We start from the raw sequence: 20882 nt of genomic DNA, 5'->3' as shown, positions 1-20882 counted from the left end.
ATACAAATCGGTTGAAAGTGAAAGGATGGGAAAAGGTATTCCACATAAATATTAGCCAAAAGAGAGTGGGAGTAGCTTTGCTAATATCAGACAAAATAGATTTTAAGGCAATAATTATCACAAAGGACAAAGAAGACCATTACATATTGATGAAAGAGTCAATCAATCAGGAAGATATGACAATTATAAACACAGTCAAAAACAGAGCCCCAAAATATATGCAGCAAAGACTAACAGAATTGGAGGGAGAAATAAACAATTCTATAATAATAGTTGGAGACTTCAATACCTCACTTTCAATTATGAATAGAACAACTAGACAAAAGTTCAACAATGAAACAGAGGACTTGAACAATAGTATAAACTAACTAGACCTAACAACCATATATAGAACACTTCATCTAACAACAGCTGAGTACAAATTCTTCTCAAGCAAACTTGGAACATTCTTAGGACAGACCATATGTTAGGCCATAACACAAGTCCCAGTAAATTTTAAAGATGGATCATACAAAGTATATTTTCTAACTACAATGGATAAAACTAGAAAACAATAACAGAAGAAAATTTGGGAAATTCACAAGTACGTGGAAATTAAATGGCAGATAGGTCAAAGGGAAAATTACAAAGGAAATTAAAAAATACTTTGAGACAAATGAAAAGGTAATACAACATACCAAAACTTAGGAGATGCAGCAAAGCAATGAGAAATGTATAGCTATAAATGCATACATTAAATAAGAAGAAAGATCTCAAGCCAGTAACCTTACTTTCTGCCTTAATAAGCCAAGAAAAATAAAAGAAAATTAAACCTAAAGCAAGCAGAAGGAAGGAAATAATAAAGATTAGAGCAAAGATAAATGAAATAGAGAATATGAAAACAATAGAATCAACAAAGTCAAATGTTGGTGTTTTTAAATATCAACAAAATTGACAATTCCTTAGCTAGACCGACTAAGAAGAAAAGATGACTCAAATTATGAAAATAAGAAATGAAAGTGTGAACATTGCTACTACCCTTGAAGAAATAAAAAGTAGTATTATGTAAAAGAATACTATGAACAATTGCATGCTAACAAATTGGAAGAACTTAGAAGAAATGACGAAATTCCTAGAAATACTCAAACTTCCAAAACCAACTCAAGAAGAAACAGAAAGCCTGAATAGACCATATCAAGTGAAGAAGTTGAATTAGTCATCAAAAAACATAGAAAAGCCAAGGACCAGAACATGTCAACAGTAAATTCTACCAAGTGTCTGAAAAATTAACAACAAGTGTTCTCAAAATCTCCCTACAAATAAAGAAGAAAATACTTCCTCATTCACTTTATTAAAGCAGCATTACCCTGTTATTAAAGCCAGACAAAGACAGCACAAACACACACCAATGTCCCTTACCAATATAGATGCAAAAGTCATCAATAAAATATGAGCAAATTGAATGCAACAGTATATTAAAAGAAAGATAGAGGGCCGGGGACGGTGGCTCACGTCTGTAATCCCAGCACTTTGGGAGGCTGAGGCAGGCAGATCATGAAGTCGGGAGATCGAGACCATCCTGGCTTACATGCTGAAACCCCGTCTCTACTAAAAATACAAAAAAAAAATTAGGCGGGTGTGGTGGTGGGCATCTGTAGTCCCAGCTAGTCGGGAGGCTGAGGCAGGAGAATGGCATGAACCCGGGAGGTGGAGCTTGCAGTGAGCCCAGATGGCACCACTGCACTCCAGCCTGCCTGGGCAACAGAGCCAGACTCCGTCTCCAAAAAAAAAAAAAAAGAAAGAAAAAGAAAGATACACTATGATCAAGCGGGATTAATCCTAGTAACACAAGGTTGGTTCAACATGTGTAAATAAATCAATGTAATATACCACATAAATTGAATGAAAACAAAAGCAAAAATACACAAGTGGCATTACATCAAACTAAAAAGCTTCTGCACAGCAAAGGAAACAACTAAAGTGAAGAAGCAACCTTCAGAATGGGAGAAAACAACCCAATTAAAAAATGGGCAAAAGACCTGAGTACCTATTTCTCAAAAGAAGACATATAAATGACCAGCAGGTATATGAAAAAATGCTCAACATCATTAGGGAAATGAAAAATTAAAACCACAATGAGCTATCACTTCACACTATTACCAAAAGATGAAAGATAACAAATTTGGCGAGGATTTTGAGAAAAGGGAACTCTTGTACACTGTTGGTGGGATTTTAAGTTAATATAGCCATTATGAAAAACAGTATGGTGGTGCCTTAAAAACTAAAAATAGAGTCACCATATGGTCCAGCAATCCACTTCTGGGTATATATCCAAAGTATTTGAAATCAGTATGTCAAAGAGACATCTGTACTCCACATTTCTTACAGCATTATTTACAATAGCCAAGATAAGAAATCAAGCTAAGTGTCTATCAACAGATGAATAAGCAAAGAAAATGTGTTTTATATACACAATTAAATACTATTCAGCCTTTTCCAAAAAAAAGGGAAATCCCACCACTTACAACAATACGAATTAACTTGGAAGACATTATGTTAAGCAAAATAAGCCAGGCGGAGAAAAATACCAAATGTTCTCGTTTTTATGTGGAATCTAAAACAAATACATAGAGGCAGAGAGTAGAATAATATTGGTTATTAGAGGTTGGGTGTTATGAAAAATGGGGAATTGTTGGTCAAAGAGTACAATGTTTCAGTTAGACAGGAGGAAAAAATGGTAAGTATTTGAGGTGACGGATATGTTAATAAGCTCAATTCAATCATCACAGATTGTATACATGTATCATAACATCACTTTGTATCCCATAAATATGAAGTGAAGAAACTAGAGCCACATGCAATAGCACATAATACTCAAGAGAAAGAAGCTAGACATAAAAGAATACTATCATATAATTCAATTTATATAAAGTTCAAAAAAGAGGCAAAATTAAACTAAGAATGTTTATGAACACATACTTATTTGAGGCAGCTATAAAGAACTATAAGGAAGTGATTTTTTTTTTTTTTTTTGAGACGGAGTCTCGCTGTGTCTCCCAGGTTGGAGTGCAGTGGCGCGATCTCGGCTCACTGCAAGCTCCGCCTCCCAGGTTCATGCCATTCTCCTGCCTCAGCCTCCCAAGTAGCTGGGACTACAGGCGCCCGCCAACACGCCCGGCTAATTTTTTGTATTTTTAGTAGAAACCGGGTTTCACCGTGTTAGCCAAGATGGTCTCGATCTCCTGACCTCGTGATCCGCCCATCTCGGCCTCCCAAAGTGCTAGGATTACAGGCGCGAGCCACCGCGCCCGGCCTAAGGAAGTGATTAAAATAGACAGTGGTTGTCTTCCCCCAGGAAATACAAAGGCATGAGGGGGTTTCTAGATTGTTGGAAATGACCTGATGATGGTTACATGTGTATTGACATTATGGTAAGTCATTATGCTGTACATTTCCATTTTGTACACTTTTCTGGATATAAGCTTTATTTTACCTTAAAAATGATTTAGGGAGATCAGCCAAGATGGCCGCATAGGAAGAGTTGTGGTCTGCAGCTCCCAGCAAGACCCACGCAAAAGGTGGGTGATTTCTGCATTTCCCACTGAGGTACCAGTTCATCTTATCGGGACTGGTTAGGCAGTGGGTGCAGCCAACAGAAGGCAAGCAGAAGCAGGGTGGGGTGTTGCCTCACCTGGGAAGTGCAAGGAGCCAGGGACCTCCCTCCCCAACCAAGGGAAGCCATGAGGGACTATGCTACCCAGCCTAGATACTACACTTTTCCCATGGTTATTGCAATCTGCAGATCAGGAGATTCCCTGTGTGCCTACACCACCAGGACCCTGGGTTTCAAGCACAAAACTGGGTGGCTGTTTGGGCAGACACCGAGCTAGCTGCAGGAGTTCTTTTTAGTACCCCAGTGGCACCTGGAACTCCAGTGAGACAGAACCATTTACTCCCCTGGAAAGGGGGCTGAAGCCAGGGAGCCAAGTTGTCTCACTCAGTGGGTCCCACTCCCACGGAGCCCAGCAAGCTAAGAACCACTGGCTTGAAATTCTCGCTGCCAGGGCAACAGTCTGAAGTCGACCTGGGATGATCTAACTTGGTGCGGGGAGGGGCATCCATCATTACAGAGGCTTGAGTAGGTGGTTTTCCCCTGATAGTGCTAAGGAGGCCAGGGAGGTTTGGACTGGGGGGAATTTACCACAGTGCGGCAAAGCGGCTGTGGCCAGACTGCCTCTCTAGATTCCTCCTCACTGGGCAGGGTATCTCTGAAAGAAAGGCAGCAGTCCCAGTTAGGGGCTTATAGATAAAACTCCCATCTCCCTGGGACAGAGCACCTGAGGAAAGGGGCAGCTGTGGGTGCAGCTTCAGTGGACTTAAACGTTCCTGCCTGCCGGCTCTGAAGAGAGCAGCTGATCCTGACAAGGAAGATTCTAACAGCACAGCACTTGAGCTCTGCTAAGGGACAGACTGCCTCCTCAAGTGGGTCCCTGACCCCTGTGCCTCCTTTCTGGGAGAGACCTCCCAACAGGGGTCGACAGACACCTCATACAGGAGAGCTCTGGCTGGAATCAGGCCAGTGCCCCTCTGGGACAAAGGTTCCTGAGGAAGGAGCAGGAAGCAAACTGCTTTTCTGCAGCCTCCACTGGTGATACCCAGGCAAACAGGTTCTGAAGTGAACCTCCAGCAAACTGCAGCAGACCTACAGAACAGGGACCTGACTCTTAGAAGAAAAGCTAACAAACAGAAAGCAACAACATCAACATCAACAAAAAGGACACCCACACAAAAACCCCATCCAAAGGTCATCAGCCTCAGAGATCAAAGATAGATAAATCCACGAACATGAGGAAGAACCAGTGCAAAAAAGCTGAAAATTCCAAAAACCAGAATGCCTCTTCTCCAAATGATTGCAACTCCTCTCCAGTGAGGGCACAAAACTGGACAGAGAATGAGATTGACAAATTGACAGAAGTTGGCTTCGGAAGGTGGGTAATAACAAGCTCCTCTGAGCTGAAGGAGCATATTCTAACCCAATGCAAGGAAGCTAAACACCTTGATAACAGGTTAACAGGAACTGCTAACTAGAATAACCAATTTCGAGAAGAAGATAAATGACCTGATGGAGCTGAAAAACACAGGACAAGAACTTCGTGAAGCATACACAAGTATCAATAGCCAAATCAATCAAGTAGAAAAAAGGATATCAGACATTGAAGATAAACTTACTGAAGTAAGATGTGAAGACAAGATTAGAGAAGAAAGAATGAAAAGGAATGAACAAAGCCTCCAAGAAATATGGGACTATGTGAAAAGACCAAACCTACGATTGATTGGTATACCTGGAAGTAACAGGGAGAATGGAACCAAGTTGGAAAACACACTTCAGGATGTTATCCGGGAGAACCGCAATCTAGCGAAACAGGCCAACATTCAAATTCGGGAAACACAGAGAACACCACTAAAATACTCATCGAGAAGAGCAATCCCAAGACACATAATCGTCAAATTCTCCAAAGCTGAAACAAAGGAAAAAATGTTAAGGGCAGCCAAAGAGAAAGGTCAAGTTACCCACAAAGGGAAGCCCATCAGACTAACAGTGGGTTTCTCTGCAGAAACCCTACAAGCCAGAAGAGAGTGGGGTGGCAATATTCAACATTCTTAAAGAAAAGAACTTTCTTTTTTTCTTTTTTTTTTTTTTTTTTGAGATGGAGTCTGGCTATTTCGCCCAGGCTGTAGTACAGTGGTGCGATCTCGGCTCATTGCAACCTCCACCTCCCAGGTACAAGCGATTCTCCTGCCTCAGCCTCCTGAGTACCTGGGACTATAGGCATATGCCACCACGCCTGGCTAATTTTTAGTAGAGACAGAGTTTCACCATGTTAGCCAGGATGGTCTCAATCTCCTGATCTCATGATCTGCCCACCTTGGCCTCCCAAAGTGCTGGGATTACAGGCGTGAGCCACCACACCCAGCAGAAAAGAATTTGCAACCCAGAATTTCATATCCAACCAAACTAAGCTTCATAAGTGAAGGAGAAATAGAATCCTTTCCAGACAAGCAAATGATGATGGATTTTGTCACCACCAGGCCTGCCTTACAAGAGCTCCTGAAGGAAGCACTAAACATGGAAAGGAAAAACCGGTACCAGCCACTGCAAAAACACACCAAAATATAAAGACCAATGACACTATGAAGAAACTGCACCAACTAATGTATAAAATAACCAGCTAGCATCATGATGACAGGATAAAATTCACACAACACAATATTAACCTTAAATGTAAATGGACTAAATGCCCAAATTAAAAGATACAGACATGCAAATTGGATAAAGAGTCAAGACCCATCGGTGTGCTACATTCAGGAGACCCATCTCTCTTGCAAAGATACACATAGGCTCAAAATAAAGGGATGGAGGAAGAACTACCAAGCAAATGGAAAGCAAAAAAAAGCAGGGGTTACAATCTTAGTCTCTGATAAAACAGACTTTAAATAAACAAAGATCAAAAAAGACAAAGAAGGCCGTTACATAATGGTAAAGTGATCACTTCAACAAGAAGAGCTAACTATCCTAAATATATATGCACCCAATACAATACAGGAGCACCCAGATTCACAAAGCAAGTTCTTAGAGACCTACAAAGTGACTTAGACTCCCACACAGTAATAATGGGAGACTTTATCATTCCATTGTCAATATTGGACATATCAACAAGACAAAAAATTGACAAGGATATTCAGGACTTGAACTCAGCTCTGGGCCAAGTGGACCTAAGAGACACCTACAGGACTCTCCACACCAAATCAACAGAATATACATTCTTCTCAGCACCACATCACACTTATTCTAAAATGGACCACATAATTGGAAGTAAAACACTCCTCAGCAAATGCAAAAGAATGGAAATCATAACAAACAGTCTCTCAGGCCACAGTGAAATCAAATTAGAACTCAGGATTAAGAAACTCAGTTAAAACCGCATAATTACATGGAAACTGAACAACCAGCTCCTGAATGACTACTGGGTAAATAATGAAATTAAGACAGAAATAAATAAGTTCTTTGAAAGCAATGAGAACAAAGACGCAACATACCAGAATCTCTGGGACACAGCTAAAGTTAAGAGGGAAATTTATAGCACTAAATGCCCACAAGAGAAAGCAGGAACAATCTAAAATCGACACCCTAATATCACAATTAAAAGAACTGGAGAAGCAAGAGCAAACAAATTCAAAAGCTAGCAGAAGAGAAGAAATAAATAAGATCAGAGCAGAACTGAAGGAGGTAGAGACATGAAAAACCCTTCAAATAATCAATGAATCCAGGAGTTGGTTTTTTATTTTTTAAGATTAACAAATAGATGGATCTCTAGCTAGATTAATAAAGAAGAAGGCCAGGCGCAGTGGCTCATGCCTGTAATCCCAGCATTTTGGAAGGCCAAGGTGGGTGGATCACGAGGTCAGGAGATCGAGATCATCTTGACTAACACGGTGAAACCCCATCTCTACTAAAAATACAAAAAATAAAAAAAAAAATTTAGCCGGGCATGGTGGCAGACACCTGTAGTCCCAGCTACTCAGGAGGCTGAGGCAGGAGAATGGCATGAACCTGGGAGGCGGAGCTTGCAGTGAACCAAGATCGAGCCACTGCACTCCAGCCTGGGTGACAGAGCAAGATTCCGTCTCAAGAAAAAGTAATTAATTAATTAATTAATTAATTAAAATAAAGAAGAAAAGAGAGAAGAATCAAATAGACACAATAAAAAATGATAAAGGGGATATGACCACTGATCCCACAGAAATACAAACTACCATCAGAGAACACTACAAACACCTCCACACAAACTAGAAAATCTAGAAGAAATGGATAAATTCCTGGACACATACCCCCTCCCAAGACTAAACCAGGAAGAAATCGAATCCCTGAATAGACCAATAACAAGTTCTGAAATTCAGGCGTAATTAATAGCCTGCCAACCAAAAAAAGTCAAGGACCAGGCAGATTCACAGACGAATTCTACCAGAGGTACAAAGAGAAGCTAGTACCATTCCTTCTGAAACTGTTCCAAACAATAGAAAAAGAGGGACTCCTCTGTAACTCATTTTATGAGGACAGTATCATGCTGATACCAAAACCTGGTAGAGACACACACAAAAAAAAGAAAATTTCAGGTCAATATCGCTGATGAACATCGATGTGAAAATCCTCAATAAAATACTGGCAAACCAAATCCAACAGCACATCAGAAAGCTTATCCACCATGACTGAGTCGGCTTTATCCCTGGGATGCAAGGCTGGTTCAACATACGCAAACAAATTAATGTAATCCATCACATAAATAGAACCAATAACAAAAATCACATGATTATCTCAATAGATGCAGAAAAAGCCTTCAATAAAATTCAACACCCTTTCATGCTAGAAACTCTCAATAAACTAGGTATTGATGGAATGTATCTCAAAATAATAAGAACTATTTATGACAAACCCATAATATATATCACACAGAATGGCCAAATGCTGGAAGCATTCCCTTTGAAAACTGGCACAAGACAAGGATGCCTCTCTCACCACTCCTATTCAACATAGTATTGGAAGTTCTCTTGTAGGCAAGAGAAAGGAATAAAGCATATTCATATAGGAAGAGAAGAAGTCAAATTATCTCTGTTTGCAGACGACATTATTGTATATTTAGAAAACGCCATCATCTCAGCCCCAAATCTCCTTAAGCTGATAAGCAACTTCAGCAGTCTTAGGATACAAAATCAATGTGCAAAAATCACAAGCATTCCTATACACCAATAATAGACGAACAGAGAGCCAAATCATGAGTGAACTCCCATTCACAATTGCTACAAAGAGAATAAAATATCTAAGAATACAACTTACAAGGGACATGAAGGACCTCTTCAAGGAGTACAAACCACTGCTCAAGGAAATAAGAGAGGAGACAAACAAATGGCAAAACATTCCATGCTCACGGATAGGAAGAATCATTATCATGAAAATGGCCATACTGCCCAAAGTAATTTGTAGATTCAATGTTATTCCCATCAAGCTACCACTGACTTTCTTCACAGAATTAGAAACAACTATTTTAAAGTTCATATGGAACCAAAAAAGACCCCATATAGCCAAGACAATCCTAAGCAAAAAGAACAAAGCTGGAAGCATCACACTACCTGACTTCACACTATACTACAAGGCTACAGTAACCCAAACAGCATGGTTCTGGTATCAAAACAGATATAGAGACCAATGGAACAGAACAGAGGCCTCAGAAATAACACCACACATATATACATAAAAAGCAACAGGGAAAGGATTCCCTATTTAATAAATGGTGCTGGGGAAACTGGCTAGCCATATGCAGAAAACAGAAACTGGACCCCTTCCTTACACCTTATAAAAAATTAACTCAAGATGGAATAAATATTTAAACATAAAACCTAAAACCATAAAAACCCTAGAAGAAAACTTAGGCAATGCCATTCAGCACATAGGCATGGGCAAAGACTTCATGTCTAAAACACCAAAAGCAATGGCAACAAAAGCCAAAATAGATAAATGGGATCTAATTAAACTAAAGAGCTTCTGTGCAGCAAATGAAACTATCATCAGAATGAACAGGTAACCTGCAGAATGGAAGAAAATTTTTGCAATCTATTCATCTGACAAAGGTCTAATATCCGGAATCTACAAGGAACTTAAACCAATTTACAAGAAAAAAAAATCAAAAAGTGGGCAAAGAATGTGAACATACACTTCTCAAAAGAAGACATTTATGAAGCCAACAAACATATGAAAAAAAGATCATCAATGCAAATTAAAACCACAATCAGATATCATCTCATGCCAGTTAGAATGCTGATAAAAAGTCAGGTAACAACAGATGCTGGAAAGGGTGTGGAGAAGTAGGAACGCTTTAACACTGTTGGTGGGAGTGTAAATTAGTTCAACCATTGTGGAAGATAGTGTGGCAATTCCTCAAGGATCTAGAACCAGAAATAGAATTTGATACAGCAATCCCATTACAGGGTATATACCCAAAGGATTATAAATCATTCTACTATAATGACACATGCACACATATGTTTACTGCAGCAATATTTACAATAGCAAAGACTTGGAACCAACCCAAATGCCCATCAATTATAGACTTACAAAGAAAATGTGGCACATATACACCATGGAATACTATGCAGCCATAAAAAAGAAGGAGTCCAGGCCGGGCATGGTGGCTCATGCCTGTAATCCCAGCACTTTGGGAGACCAAGGTGGGTGGATCACCTAAGGTCAGAAGTTCGAGACCAGCCTGGCCAACATGGTAAAACCCTGTCTCTACTAAAAATACAACAATTAGCCAGGTGTGGTGGCGGATGCCTGTAATCCCAACTACTCGGAAGGCTGAGGCAGGAAAATCACTTGAACCCAGCAGGCAGAGGTTGCAGTGAGCCAAGACTTTGCCATCGCACTCCAGTCTGGGTGACAAGAGCGAAATTCTGTCTCAAAAAAAAAAAAAAAAAGAAAGAAAGAAAAAGATAAGAATGAGTTCATGTCCTTTGCACATGGATGAAGCTGGAAACCATCATTCTCAGCAAATTAATACAGGAACAGAAAACCAAACACCAGATGTTCTCACTTATAAGTGGGAATTGAACTATGAGAACACATGGACACAGGGAGGGGAACATCACACACTAGGGCCTGTCAGGGGTCAGGGGCAAGGGGAGGGAGAGCATCAGGACAAATTCCTAATGCATGCAGGCCTTAAAACCTAGATGACAGGTTGATGGGTACAGCAAACCACCATGTCACATGTCTATCTAACAAACCTGCACGTTCTGCACATGTATCCCAGAACTTAAACTAAAATAAAATAATATTTTAAAAAATGATTTAAAATTAAAAACTGCAACTGAAAAGATCAGTAGACGTGATTATATACATATTTTAAACCACTTCAAAACAAAATTTAGATTAAAAGAAAAGCAACAAAATGAAAACTATGCTATGTACAAATGAAAACGGTACAATGCACGAAGTTTAATATACAATACAATAGGATAATGAAAACTATGCTATGTACAAATGAAAACTGTACAATGCACGAAGTTTAATAAACAATACAATAAGATAGTACATCCCTTGAAGCCAGGAGTTCAAAAACAACCTAGGCAACAAAGCGAGATCCCATTTCCCCAAAAAAATAAAAAATTGAAAAATTAACTGGCTGTGGAAGCACAGCCTTGTAGTCTTAGCTACTTGTGAGGAAGAGGTGGGAGGATCGCATGAGCCCAGGAGGTTGAGGCTGCAGTGAGCCATGACTGCGTCACCGCACCGCAGACAGGGTGATAGTGTGAGACTCCGTCTCTATAAATAAGTAAACAAAAGATAACTGCAAGAAACTGTATGAATAGTTTTCTGTGCTCAAAGTACAAAGGATATGAAGAAGAGATGCAAGGTGGTAGGCAATGCTTTAGAAATTGATAACGTAACTAGTATTTAGGAAATGCAAATGAAACAATTTTAAATTGTCATTTACGCTCGTTAAATTACCCACACCATTAGGGTGCAGGCAAGGATTTTTCATTTACTGGTGGCACTGAAAATTGATTCATTGTTTTTAAAGAGCTGTCTGATGTATTTCAAGCAATTTTCTGTTCTGAAAATGTATTTCAAATAATAGTAATAATTTTAAAACGACATCTAAAATCATTCTTACCTTGCTTGAGAATTTTGGTGATCTATATTTAACAAGGCTGTAAAATCCTCTATGGCTGCAAACCAGTTTTCATTTTCATAATAAAACAGCCCACGTTTCAATAATGCATCTGTTCTTTTGGGATCATAAAAAATACACTATAGGGACAGGGGGAGGTACATAAACATCACAAAATGAAAAAAAAAATGAAGTATATAATCACATAAGTGATCTAAAACTATGTTTTTAACTTTGGGTTAATAAAAGCAAACCATCTGAAGATGTCAAAATTTTCAGAGTTGTAGCTAAAGAATATTTCTTTAGGAGATTTTTTCCATCATCAAATTCTAGAGAGGGAGTTTTTTTTTTTTTTTTTTTATACTTTAAGTTTTAGGGTACATGTGCACATTGTGCAGGTTAGTTACATATGTATACATGTGCCATGCTGGTGCGCTGCACCCACTAACTCGTCATCTAGCATTAGGTATATCTCCCAGTGCTATCCCTCCCCCCTCCCCCCTCCCCACCACAGTCCCCAGAGTATGATATTCCCCTTCCTGTGTCCATGTGATCTCATTGTTCAATTCCCACCTATGAGTGAGAATATGCGGTGTTTGGTTTTTTGTTCTTGCGATAGTTTACTGAGAATGATGGTTTCCAATTTCATCCATGTCTAAGAGAAAAAAAAACCGGCATATACAGGAAGCCCAGGCTTCTGCCCACTGAAAATTTGCTGATAAAAATTCATAAGTGAATTGTTCAACTAGAGTGGAGTTCATTGGATCTATCTCAGCATTTTATCCTAAAGACATAACATATTAGACTACATCAAGGCTGATTCAATCACATAAAATATATATTAATCTAGCCATTAAAATGGGGAAGAGAATTGAATTATTATTGGCATGGCTCATTCATTTTACATTGACATACAAAGTAATAAACAGACTAAATCATATATCAATTATAAAGCTCTTCACCTATTGTTAGTAGAAAAGAACTGAAACACAAAGGAGGTGACCAAATATTTTTAAAATAAAAAAAAAAACAAAAATCCTAAAGATTTCAAAATTTGACCTCAATGTACTGCATTACTCTATTTCTAAACTATTGGTGCAGGATAGGGGAAACGAAGAGAATAGATAATCTAACAATTTCAGCATCTTCAAAAGAGCTTTTTGGTCATTTCTAGACCAGAAGTTAACAAAATATATAATATTCTCCTCAAGCAGAAAAATGTCAAGTGGATGTCATGGATTCATAAATAGGGCAGTTGGGAAAATGGAAACTTAAATTATTTAAATAATTGCTTCTAAATTCTTAATTGCAATAAGGAATAACAATTTGGAGTTTAAAGTCAGGAGATCAGAGTTAGAATTGTACTGCAATCAGGGGAATATTTTGCCTTGACTACGGTTCAGTTAAAAGTTCATTTCCTGGCCGGGCGCGGTGGCTCATGCCTGTAACCCCACTTTGGGAGGCCAAGGTGGGCGGATCACGAGGTCAGGAGATCGAGACCATCCTGGCTAACACAGTGAAACCCCATCTCTACTAAAAATACAAAAAAAATTAACCGGGCATAGTGGCGGGCGCCTGTAGCCCCAGCTGCTTGGGAGGCTGAGGCAGGAGAATGGCATGAACCCCGGAGGCAGAGCTTGCAGTGAGCCGAGATCGCACCACTGCACTCCAGCCTGGGCAACAGAGCAAGACTCTGCCTCGAAAAAAAAAAAAAAAAAAAAAAAGTTCTTTTCCTCAATTCTCTGGTATCTCCTAAACATAAGTTACTCTCCCACCATCCTTATTTCCTTCATAGTACTTACCATAATTTGTAACAGTGCCTTAATATCATAATTTATAATAGTAAATAGTTTCAAGCAAGCGAATGAATGAATGAACGTATGAACGAACCAGTAAGCACAGCTACTTTGAGAGCAGATAGGTTCCCTGCAGAAAAGAATCAGCTATTCAAGAGTTAAAAAGTAGAAAATATTTTTCTTTAATGTTTAAAGGTAAGAAGCAATTTTCAAAGGCTTCTTTAACCACTGTAGCATGGCTCCAGAGGAGGCAGCTGGAAAAGCTGGGCCCCCTACACGTTATCTCAATGCCTCCACACTCAATTCTGATGTAAATTCATTCATTCACCATTTAAAAAATAATAATTAACATAGTGTTAATATTAATTCCAGTAATGAAAACTCTAGCTCCTAACCTGTAATAAATCAATTTTGATTATATAATATATACAAAAAGACCTTCAAAAACTTGCTGTACTATTTGCATGAGGATATCGCAATCTAAACTATATAAATGGTAGAATTATATGTGATAAAGCTTACTTTCGAAAAGTCATCAATGGCCAGTACTTTGTTTGTTATTTCATACATCTCACCCCTCCTGAAATAGATATCAGCATCTGTGGGCCTGCATTTAATTGCCTGGGTATAGTTTAGAATTGCCAAAGTTATGTCTTTTTTTCCCCTGTAAATTTCTGCCTTTGACAAATATGCCTCTAAAGAAAATTAAAAAGATAAAATTTGGAGTTATAATCCTTTCATTCCTAAGAAAATTTTAAGAGTAATCCCTCTCCCTCCACAAATGTAGTCAAAATAATTTTTCTCTATTACACTTTCTTATTAGTTTATCTTATTTTATTCTATTTTATTTTATTTATTTAGGCAGGATCTCCTTCTGTCACCAAGGCTGGAGTGCAGTGGCACAATCATGGCTCACTGCAGCCTCAACCTCCAGGGCTCAAGCAATCCTCCCACATCAGCCTCCTAAATAGCTGGGACTACAGATGCATGCCACCACACCCAGCTAATTTTTGTATTTTTTTTTTATAGACACAGGGGTTCACCATGTTGCCCAGGCTGGTCTCAAACTCCTGGGCTCATGTCATCCGCCCACCTCAGCCTCCCAGAGTGCTGGGATTACAGGCGTAAGCCACTGTGCCTGGGCCCATTTCATTTAATTTTGATTTCGACAATGCCAAATTTGTTCTCAAAGGCTGGATAAATGCTCATTTATGGTTAAAGGTACTTTCAATTTGAAGTAACAAAAATTACCTTTTACCTTTCCATATGTCTAAAATGTTTTTTCATAATCCTTTAATCATCATAGTAAAAGGTTAGGTTGTGATGACAAAAAACTTAATGGACTTTTAGCAGAGATCAACACAGGTCAAAAATCATTTATTAAGCTCATGTTTTATTTTATGGGTATGTTGTAGGTGCTGGGGATACAAAGGTGAATATCACATTTTCACATTCCTAGAAAGTTCCATGTCTAGTGCTTCAAGTTGGTTGGAGGATAGTACATAAGAGCAAAGATAGAGATTTCATACAACCAAGTAATCCTAGGCGCACAATAACTAACTCAGAGAGATGTGATCAAATCACACAAATCAAAGAGTGATTTGTAAATTACTTCTATAACTATTTTAAATTCATATTCTTTCGTTGTGAGATGAGCAGTAAGGAACCAACTTACTGCAATATATATCAAGGACAATAACCTTTCAAACCATGGTAAGTATTTTAAAAACACTATAGGATTGTATGAGCCCCGGATTTACAATAACAAGAGTAAAAAAATTTAATTGAGGAAAGTCATTTTCAGGACATATATCTACTGATTTATGCATCCTTATAGTACCAATAAATGACAAAGGCTGAGGTCAAAATGTAGGTAATATAACTGTCTCTACAGACAACCCACCTGTATTATTTTTATTATATTTATGTATATAATTCAAGTCATCCAAAGCTTCATTAATTTTGTCTTGGAAAAGATAAATTAAATGTCGGTGCCAATAGGCATTGAGAAACAATGGTTCCAAGAGCATTACCTAGAAAATATATGTAAAAATTCAGTTAAAGTTGATTTGTTAAAGGAGGATATCCTATCAAATAAATTTTTAAAACACGGTTGATCCCAGTGGCTTTGTATGTACGTAACATAAAATAAAACCTCCCAACCTGACAAACAAAAATCATGTTTTTAATATTAATTATTTGAAAATGCAAATAATTATACTGTTATAATTCCACATGCTGTACTATAAACATTCATTGTTCAAAATTTCAGCAAAAATTACTATACAATTAAAAGCAAGTGTAAATGGTGAATATTACTATTTTGGTTAAATAAAACTTACTCTCCGCAGATCATTCATGGCACTCTGCAACTTTCCCAGTTTCCTATAAATAGCTCCACGCCTACAATATGCAAATGCAGGATATTTTGTCTTATCATTTATTTCTTCAGTCAAAATCTTCACTTCAGATTCATAATATTTAATGACCTCTTGTGGAAGATCAGACTCCACATAATCATTTAATTTTAGTTTTGGTGGTTCTTTCACTCTTTCAGGTGGGTCTTTAGGAACTGATATTTTATCATCTTTCTCTTTTACAGGTATGCTCGCATCTTTGTACTCAATGAGCCTATCAAGAGCCCATGTCCGAGAATCAATATTTTCTGGAATTCCTCCCTTAGCTTGGACGAATTTTTCAAAATTTAAATACAAAGGTAAACTGGGACACCGTATTTGACGTTCATATAATGGAACTTTGAACAAATATTTCTTCTGTCCCGGAAGTATTCCATGAGATGCTGATCTAGTTTTTAAAAGAGTGATTTTTTTAATTACAGAAATACAATCATCTTTCTAATCAGTAAATCAACTCAGCCACACACAAAACTACTATTTGTTATCAAAACAAAATTACATGCTAATTTTATGTGCAAGTTCTCCTTTTCATTTAATAAAATGGTAACACTGTATGAAGAATCTCCCTCAAGTTTATGAAAGCAAAAGACTGTTTTTAAAGATGTAGCCTCCTTACAGTACTAAAAAAATGAGGTCAATGTGCCTTTCGAGTTTAATTTACACCCTCTACAATACCAGCCACCAGAGGAATTACAATGGAGAATTAAGGAAGTAAACATAACGTGAGAAAAAAAATGCCATGCAAGAGGTTAAAGAGGACATGAACTTGAGGCAGCGGGAAGAAGGCAGGAGTTGACTACACCCCAGACCATCAACTGAACATCCCAGTTTTACCCTCCTCCTAGTAGGCTATCAAATTAAATAATACCTAATATGCTTTCAAATGCTACAAGTCTAGGATTAGCCTTCTCAAATTCTTCCTTTGCAATATAGTCTTCATTGAGTAACATGTGCCATAGGGCTGCTACTGTACTAGCCATAGGAAATACGAATAAACTCAGTCTATTGGAATAAAAAAAAGTTACCCTATCACTTCATATTTACTGAATATGTACTATGAGAAATACCTAGTGCTGAACACTAGCAGAACAAAAGTAAGAAAAGTTAGTTTCCTTCCCTTTCCTTACTTTCATAAGTTATCTATTCCTTTCCACATTCTAGTGCAAGCCACCATCATCTATTCTTCTTAGAGCAGAATAATTTCTTAATTCCCTGCTTCTACTTTTGCCCTTTAATTCATTCTCTGCATGGCAGCCAGGCATAGTTCTTGTTTTTTGTTTTACAAATGTAAATAAGATCACATCACTCCTCCAGGAGCTTCCCCTAGTATGCAAATCAAGCCCTTCACCATGGTCCATAAGACCCCACATGATCAAGTGCCAGCATAAATTTTCGACACCACTACTCTCTCCCTCATTCCCTATTTTCCAGCCATATAATCCTTGAGCAAGCCTGAAGGCCATTGCCCTTTTCAGCCCTTCTGACTGGCTGGCTCCTTCTCAATTCATATTTCTGACCAAATGTCACTTTAGAAAGGTCTTCTGTGCCAGATATGTTTTGTTTGCACCTCCATATTCATCTCTACCCTTCTCCATCTTGCTCCCTGTCTCAGGAAACTGATCTGCACAGACTATACCCTTAGGATCCCTTGGTCTCCGTCTTCTCATAAAGTTTATCCAATTAGGAACTCCAACAGAGGGAAGGAGGAGAGTGAAGTCAAAGTGTTTATTCCTGCGGCTTCCTCATGAAGGGTCTCCTCAAACTACCTAGGATCCTCGAAAAAAGATCACTACTGCTTTCAAGAAAACCATTTCTATACAACTCTTTAATTTCAGCTTCTAGTCATCACTCCCTCTTTTTGTTCTCTCAAACTTAGGAGTAGAAAATGGCTTTACATTTTTAATTCCAGAATACTGCATTATCATTTCTGGTTTCCTTGTACTTTGACATTTTTGTAAATTTCTCCTTTATCATAACCTCCAAATATTATCCTAAGCTGAGCGGTGTTTGTGATTGGGATGTTCACTGACAAAGTAATTAGTACCAGAGATGGACTCAGGAAACACACACACACATAAAGGATTCTAGGAAAACTTCCTTGCCAGGTTGAAATAGGACATGGGTAATCCATGGCATGTGGTGGTATAAAAATTTGTCAAATATCACCAGTGTTAGCAGGGAATGATGTTCAGGTGGAAGACAAGGCATTGGGAGATCAAGGAGCTTTAAGTCATTAGGACAACAATAATTATTATAAAAATTGTGTGTTCAGTTGACTACTTCTTTCAGACCAGAGAGTAGTTGCAGTACCTATTAAGTACCTCTAAACTTTGTGCACCAAGGTAATAAAGCTAGTAGGCAAGAAGCAGAAAACTGAAATATGGGATGTTAACATGCAAGGAGGTATGAATGAGAGTGAGAATTTTAAATCTTCAAATTCCACTTATCTTCCCTTTACTGAGAAGACTGGCTGAGGAATTATCAGATCCCCCATCTGAGACTCTCAGTCCTCTCCTGCATAAGTTTGTTTCAATGACTATACTGTGACATTGCTTCATATGCTGTAATGCACCTACCTCAAGCATGCCCTGAAATCACTCATCTGTGACTCCCAAACGCTCTCATGGAGCCACAGCCATTACAGTCCCTCAGCCTCCCACATACCTCCTCCATGGAGGTGACCTTGGGTTGGTGGCTGCTGGCCTCACCACACACAGCCTTAGCTAGAACACCCAGGAATACTCTAAGTGAAGGGTTCTCAAACTTCAGCATGCATCAGAATTACCCAAAGGCTTGTTAAAAATACAGATTTTGAGGCTCCACCCTCAGGGTCTCTTATTCTGTAGACCTAGGGTGGAGTTCTAGAACTTGCACCTCTAACAAGTTCCTAGGTAACACTCATGCATGGATTACACTATAAGAGCCATTGCTGTAGAGGAATGAGTTCTAAGGTTCAGGAAATAGGAATTTGTCTGCAATATGGAATGTGCTTAGTCAAGTCCCAACCCTTGGAAAGACCAGAGAATGCATAAGTGAGGGGGCACAATACCCTTGAAAAGCCTTGTGGGTGCTGACCTCAGAGCTGGAAAAGAATGACAGTGGGGGAACGGGAGCAAAGAAATTTGTTTCACTGATTCCAATGGGAATAATAGAACCCTGGAGTGGTAAAATCCCGTTTACCACTACAGATATGGTAGATACAATGACCACAATAAGCAATAGAGACAGAATAGTAGTAACAGGATTTTAACTCTCAAGGATTCGTGGCAGTAACTAAATGCCTAAAGGTGCTTAGAGATGGATAAATGGGCAGCTTGCTTGGGTGTTCTTTGGCTTACATAGGGGAAAACTTACAGGTCTTCTGGTACAAACCTAACCAGCTATAGTGGAGGTTCACAATCTTTTACCCAGCTCTCAGACCCCAGCCAGTTCATAGTCCAAAACCTCTCTTAACAGGAAGGTTGGGCAAAGTCCCACTGCAGAAGAATCCTGCAATGTGGCTTAGGTATACACAGTGAATTTTCCCTGAAATCTTCTAAAGGTATGAGAAAGGGGAATACTCAAACCTTCCAGGGGTAATTACATACTGGCTCTGACCTTATGCTAATCCACAGATACCCACTACAAATCCCACTGACGTTTATCAATCAAATTAAAGAATTACGAAAGTCAAGTGAATCTTGGCCTGAGACCATTTAACAGTGGACCTAGTAAGACATGGACCCATTTTTTGATAATTTCCCTAGTCCCAGAATGTATAGTGGCAGTAAATACATGTAATAACGGAATAAACTGTAGACTGAGGAAGATAATGGTAGTAAGGGCCAAGTGGAAATCTCAGAAACTGTCCTCATCCCATCTCACATCACTATCCACCAAGATAGCAAACAAAAAGCAATACCAGATTCCAGGGAAATTACACATTAGTGGCACCATCAGAGACTTGAAGGATATAGGTGGCAATTCCCACCATATCTCCATTTTACTTTCCTGTTTCACCAGTGTAAAACCAAGATAGCTTGTAGAAAGTGACTATAAATTATCACAAATTTAATCAGGTGGTGATAACAATTACAGCTTTAGTTCCAGATGTGGTATATTTACTGAAGCAATGAACACACCTCCTGGCACCTGGTTTGCAGCTGTTGACCTGACATGCTTTCTTTTCCATTTCCCTAGTTTAGGAGAATCTGATGAAGTTTACATTTATATGGCAGGGACAACTCTCTCCATATATATACACACACACACATATGTATATGTACATACATATATATATGTGTACGTGTGTATATGTGTGTGTGTGTGTGTGTGTGTGTGTGTGTGTGTGTGTATCCCATATCCAACCCATAAGCAAATCCTGTTGTCCCTATTTCTAAAATCTATCTAGAATCTAACCACTTTCCACTACTTTGGTTGCTATCACCCCAAACCAAGAAACTATTTCTCACCTAGATTATTTCAACAGCTTTCTAACTGGTCCCCCTGCTCCACTACAATCTATTTTCCACAAGTAACCAGAGTGAACCTTCTGGAACATAAACTAGATCATATCAACTCACTGCTCCCAACTCCCAGTGTTTCCTTTTCTATTAAGAATCCAAAGTCTTTACCATAACCTATAAACATCACTACCCCATTCTCAAGTCCACAATGATTTCTTGGCACTCTTAAGAATAATTTCAAATTTACTCTGGCCTACAAGGCACCACGTGGTATTATCTCTGACCACTTCCTCAACCTCGCTTCTTTCCACCCTGCACTCACTCTGTTCCAGCCACACTGACTTCTATGCTGTCCCTCAAAAGCAAAAAGCATGTCTCCAACTCAAGGCCTTTGCACTTGTTATGACCACTTCAGATATTCAAACACCTCATTCCCTCATTCCATTCAGTTCTACGCTCAAATATCACTACCTTATAGAGGCTTCTGACCACTCTGTCTAGAATAGTAACCTTTGTTGC

At 38.7% G+C, this 20882-nt stretch overlaps 1 protein-coding gene across 2 annotated transcripts in view; it reads right to left on the bottom strand.

Moving 5' to 3' along the window:
- TTC6 (tetratricopeptide repeat domain 6) overlaps nucleotides 1–20882 on the bottom strand; it is a 248209-nt gene that overhangs the window by 77611 nt on the left and 149716 nt on the right. For both annotated transcript variants that reach the window (XM_054665996.2, XM_054665997.2), the window contains 4 exons: nucleotides 15844–16306; nucleotides 15405–15534; nucleotides 14024–14196; nucleotides 11709–11845 (listed from right to left, as the gene is read on the bottom strand). In XM_054665996.2, the coding sequence (XP_054521971.2) occupies nucleotides 11709–11845; nucleotides 14024–14196; nucleotides 15405–15534; nucleotides 15844–16306 (903 nt within the window). The remainder of the gene's footprint in view (nucleotides 1–11708; nucleotides 11846–14023; nucleotides 14197–15404; nucleotides 15535–15843; nucleotides 16307–20882) is intronic.

The sequence above is a fragment of the Pan troglodytes genome, chromosome 15, assembly GCF_028858775.2.
Source record: "Pan troglodytes isolate AG18354 chromosome 15, NHGRI_mPanTro3-v2.0_pri, whole genome shotgun sequence".
Classification (NCBI taxonomy): Eukaryota; Metazoa; Chordata; class Mammalia; order Primates; family Hominidae; genus Pan; species Pan troglodytes.
The sequence above is the reverse complement of the archived record's forward strand: the minus strand, read 5'-3'. Positions and strand labels throughout refer to the sequence as shown.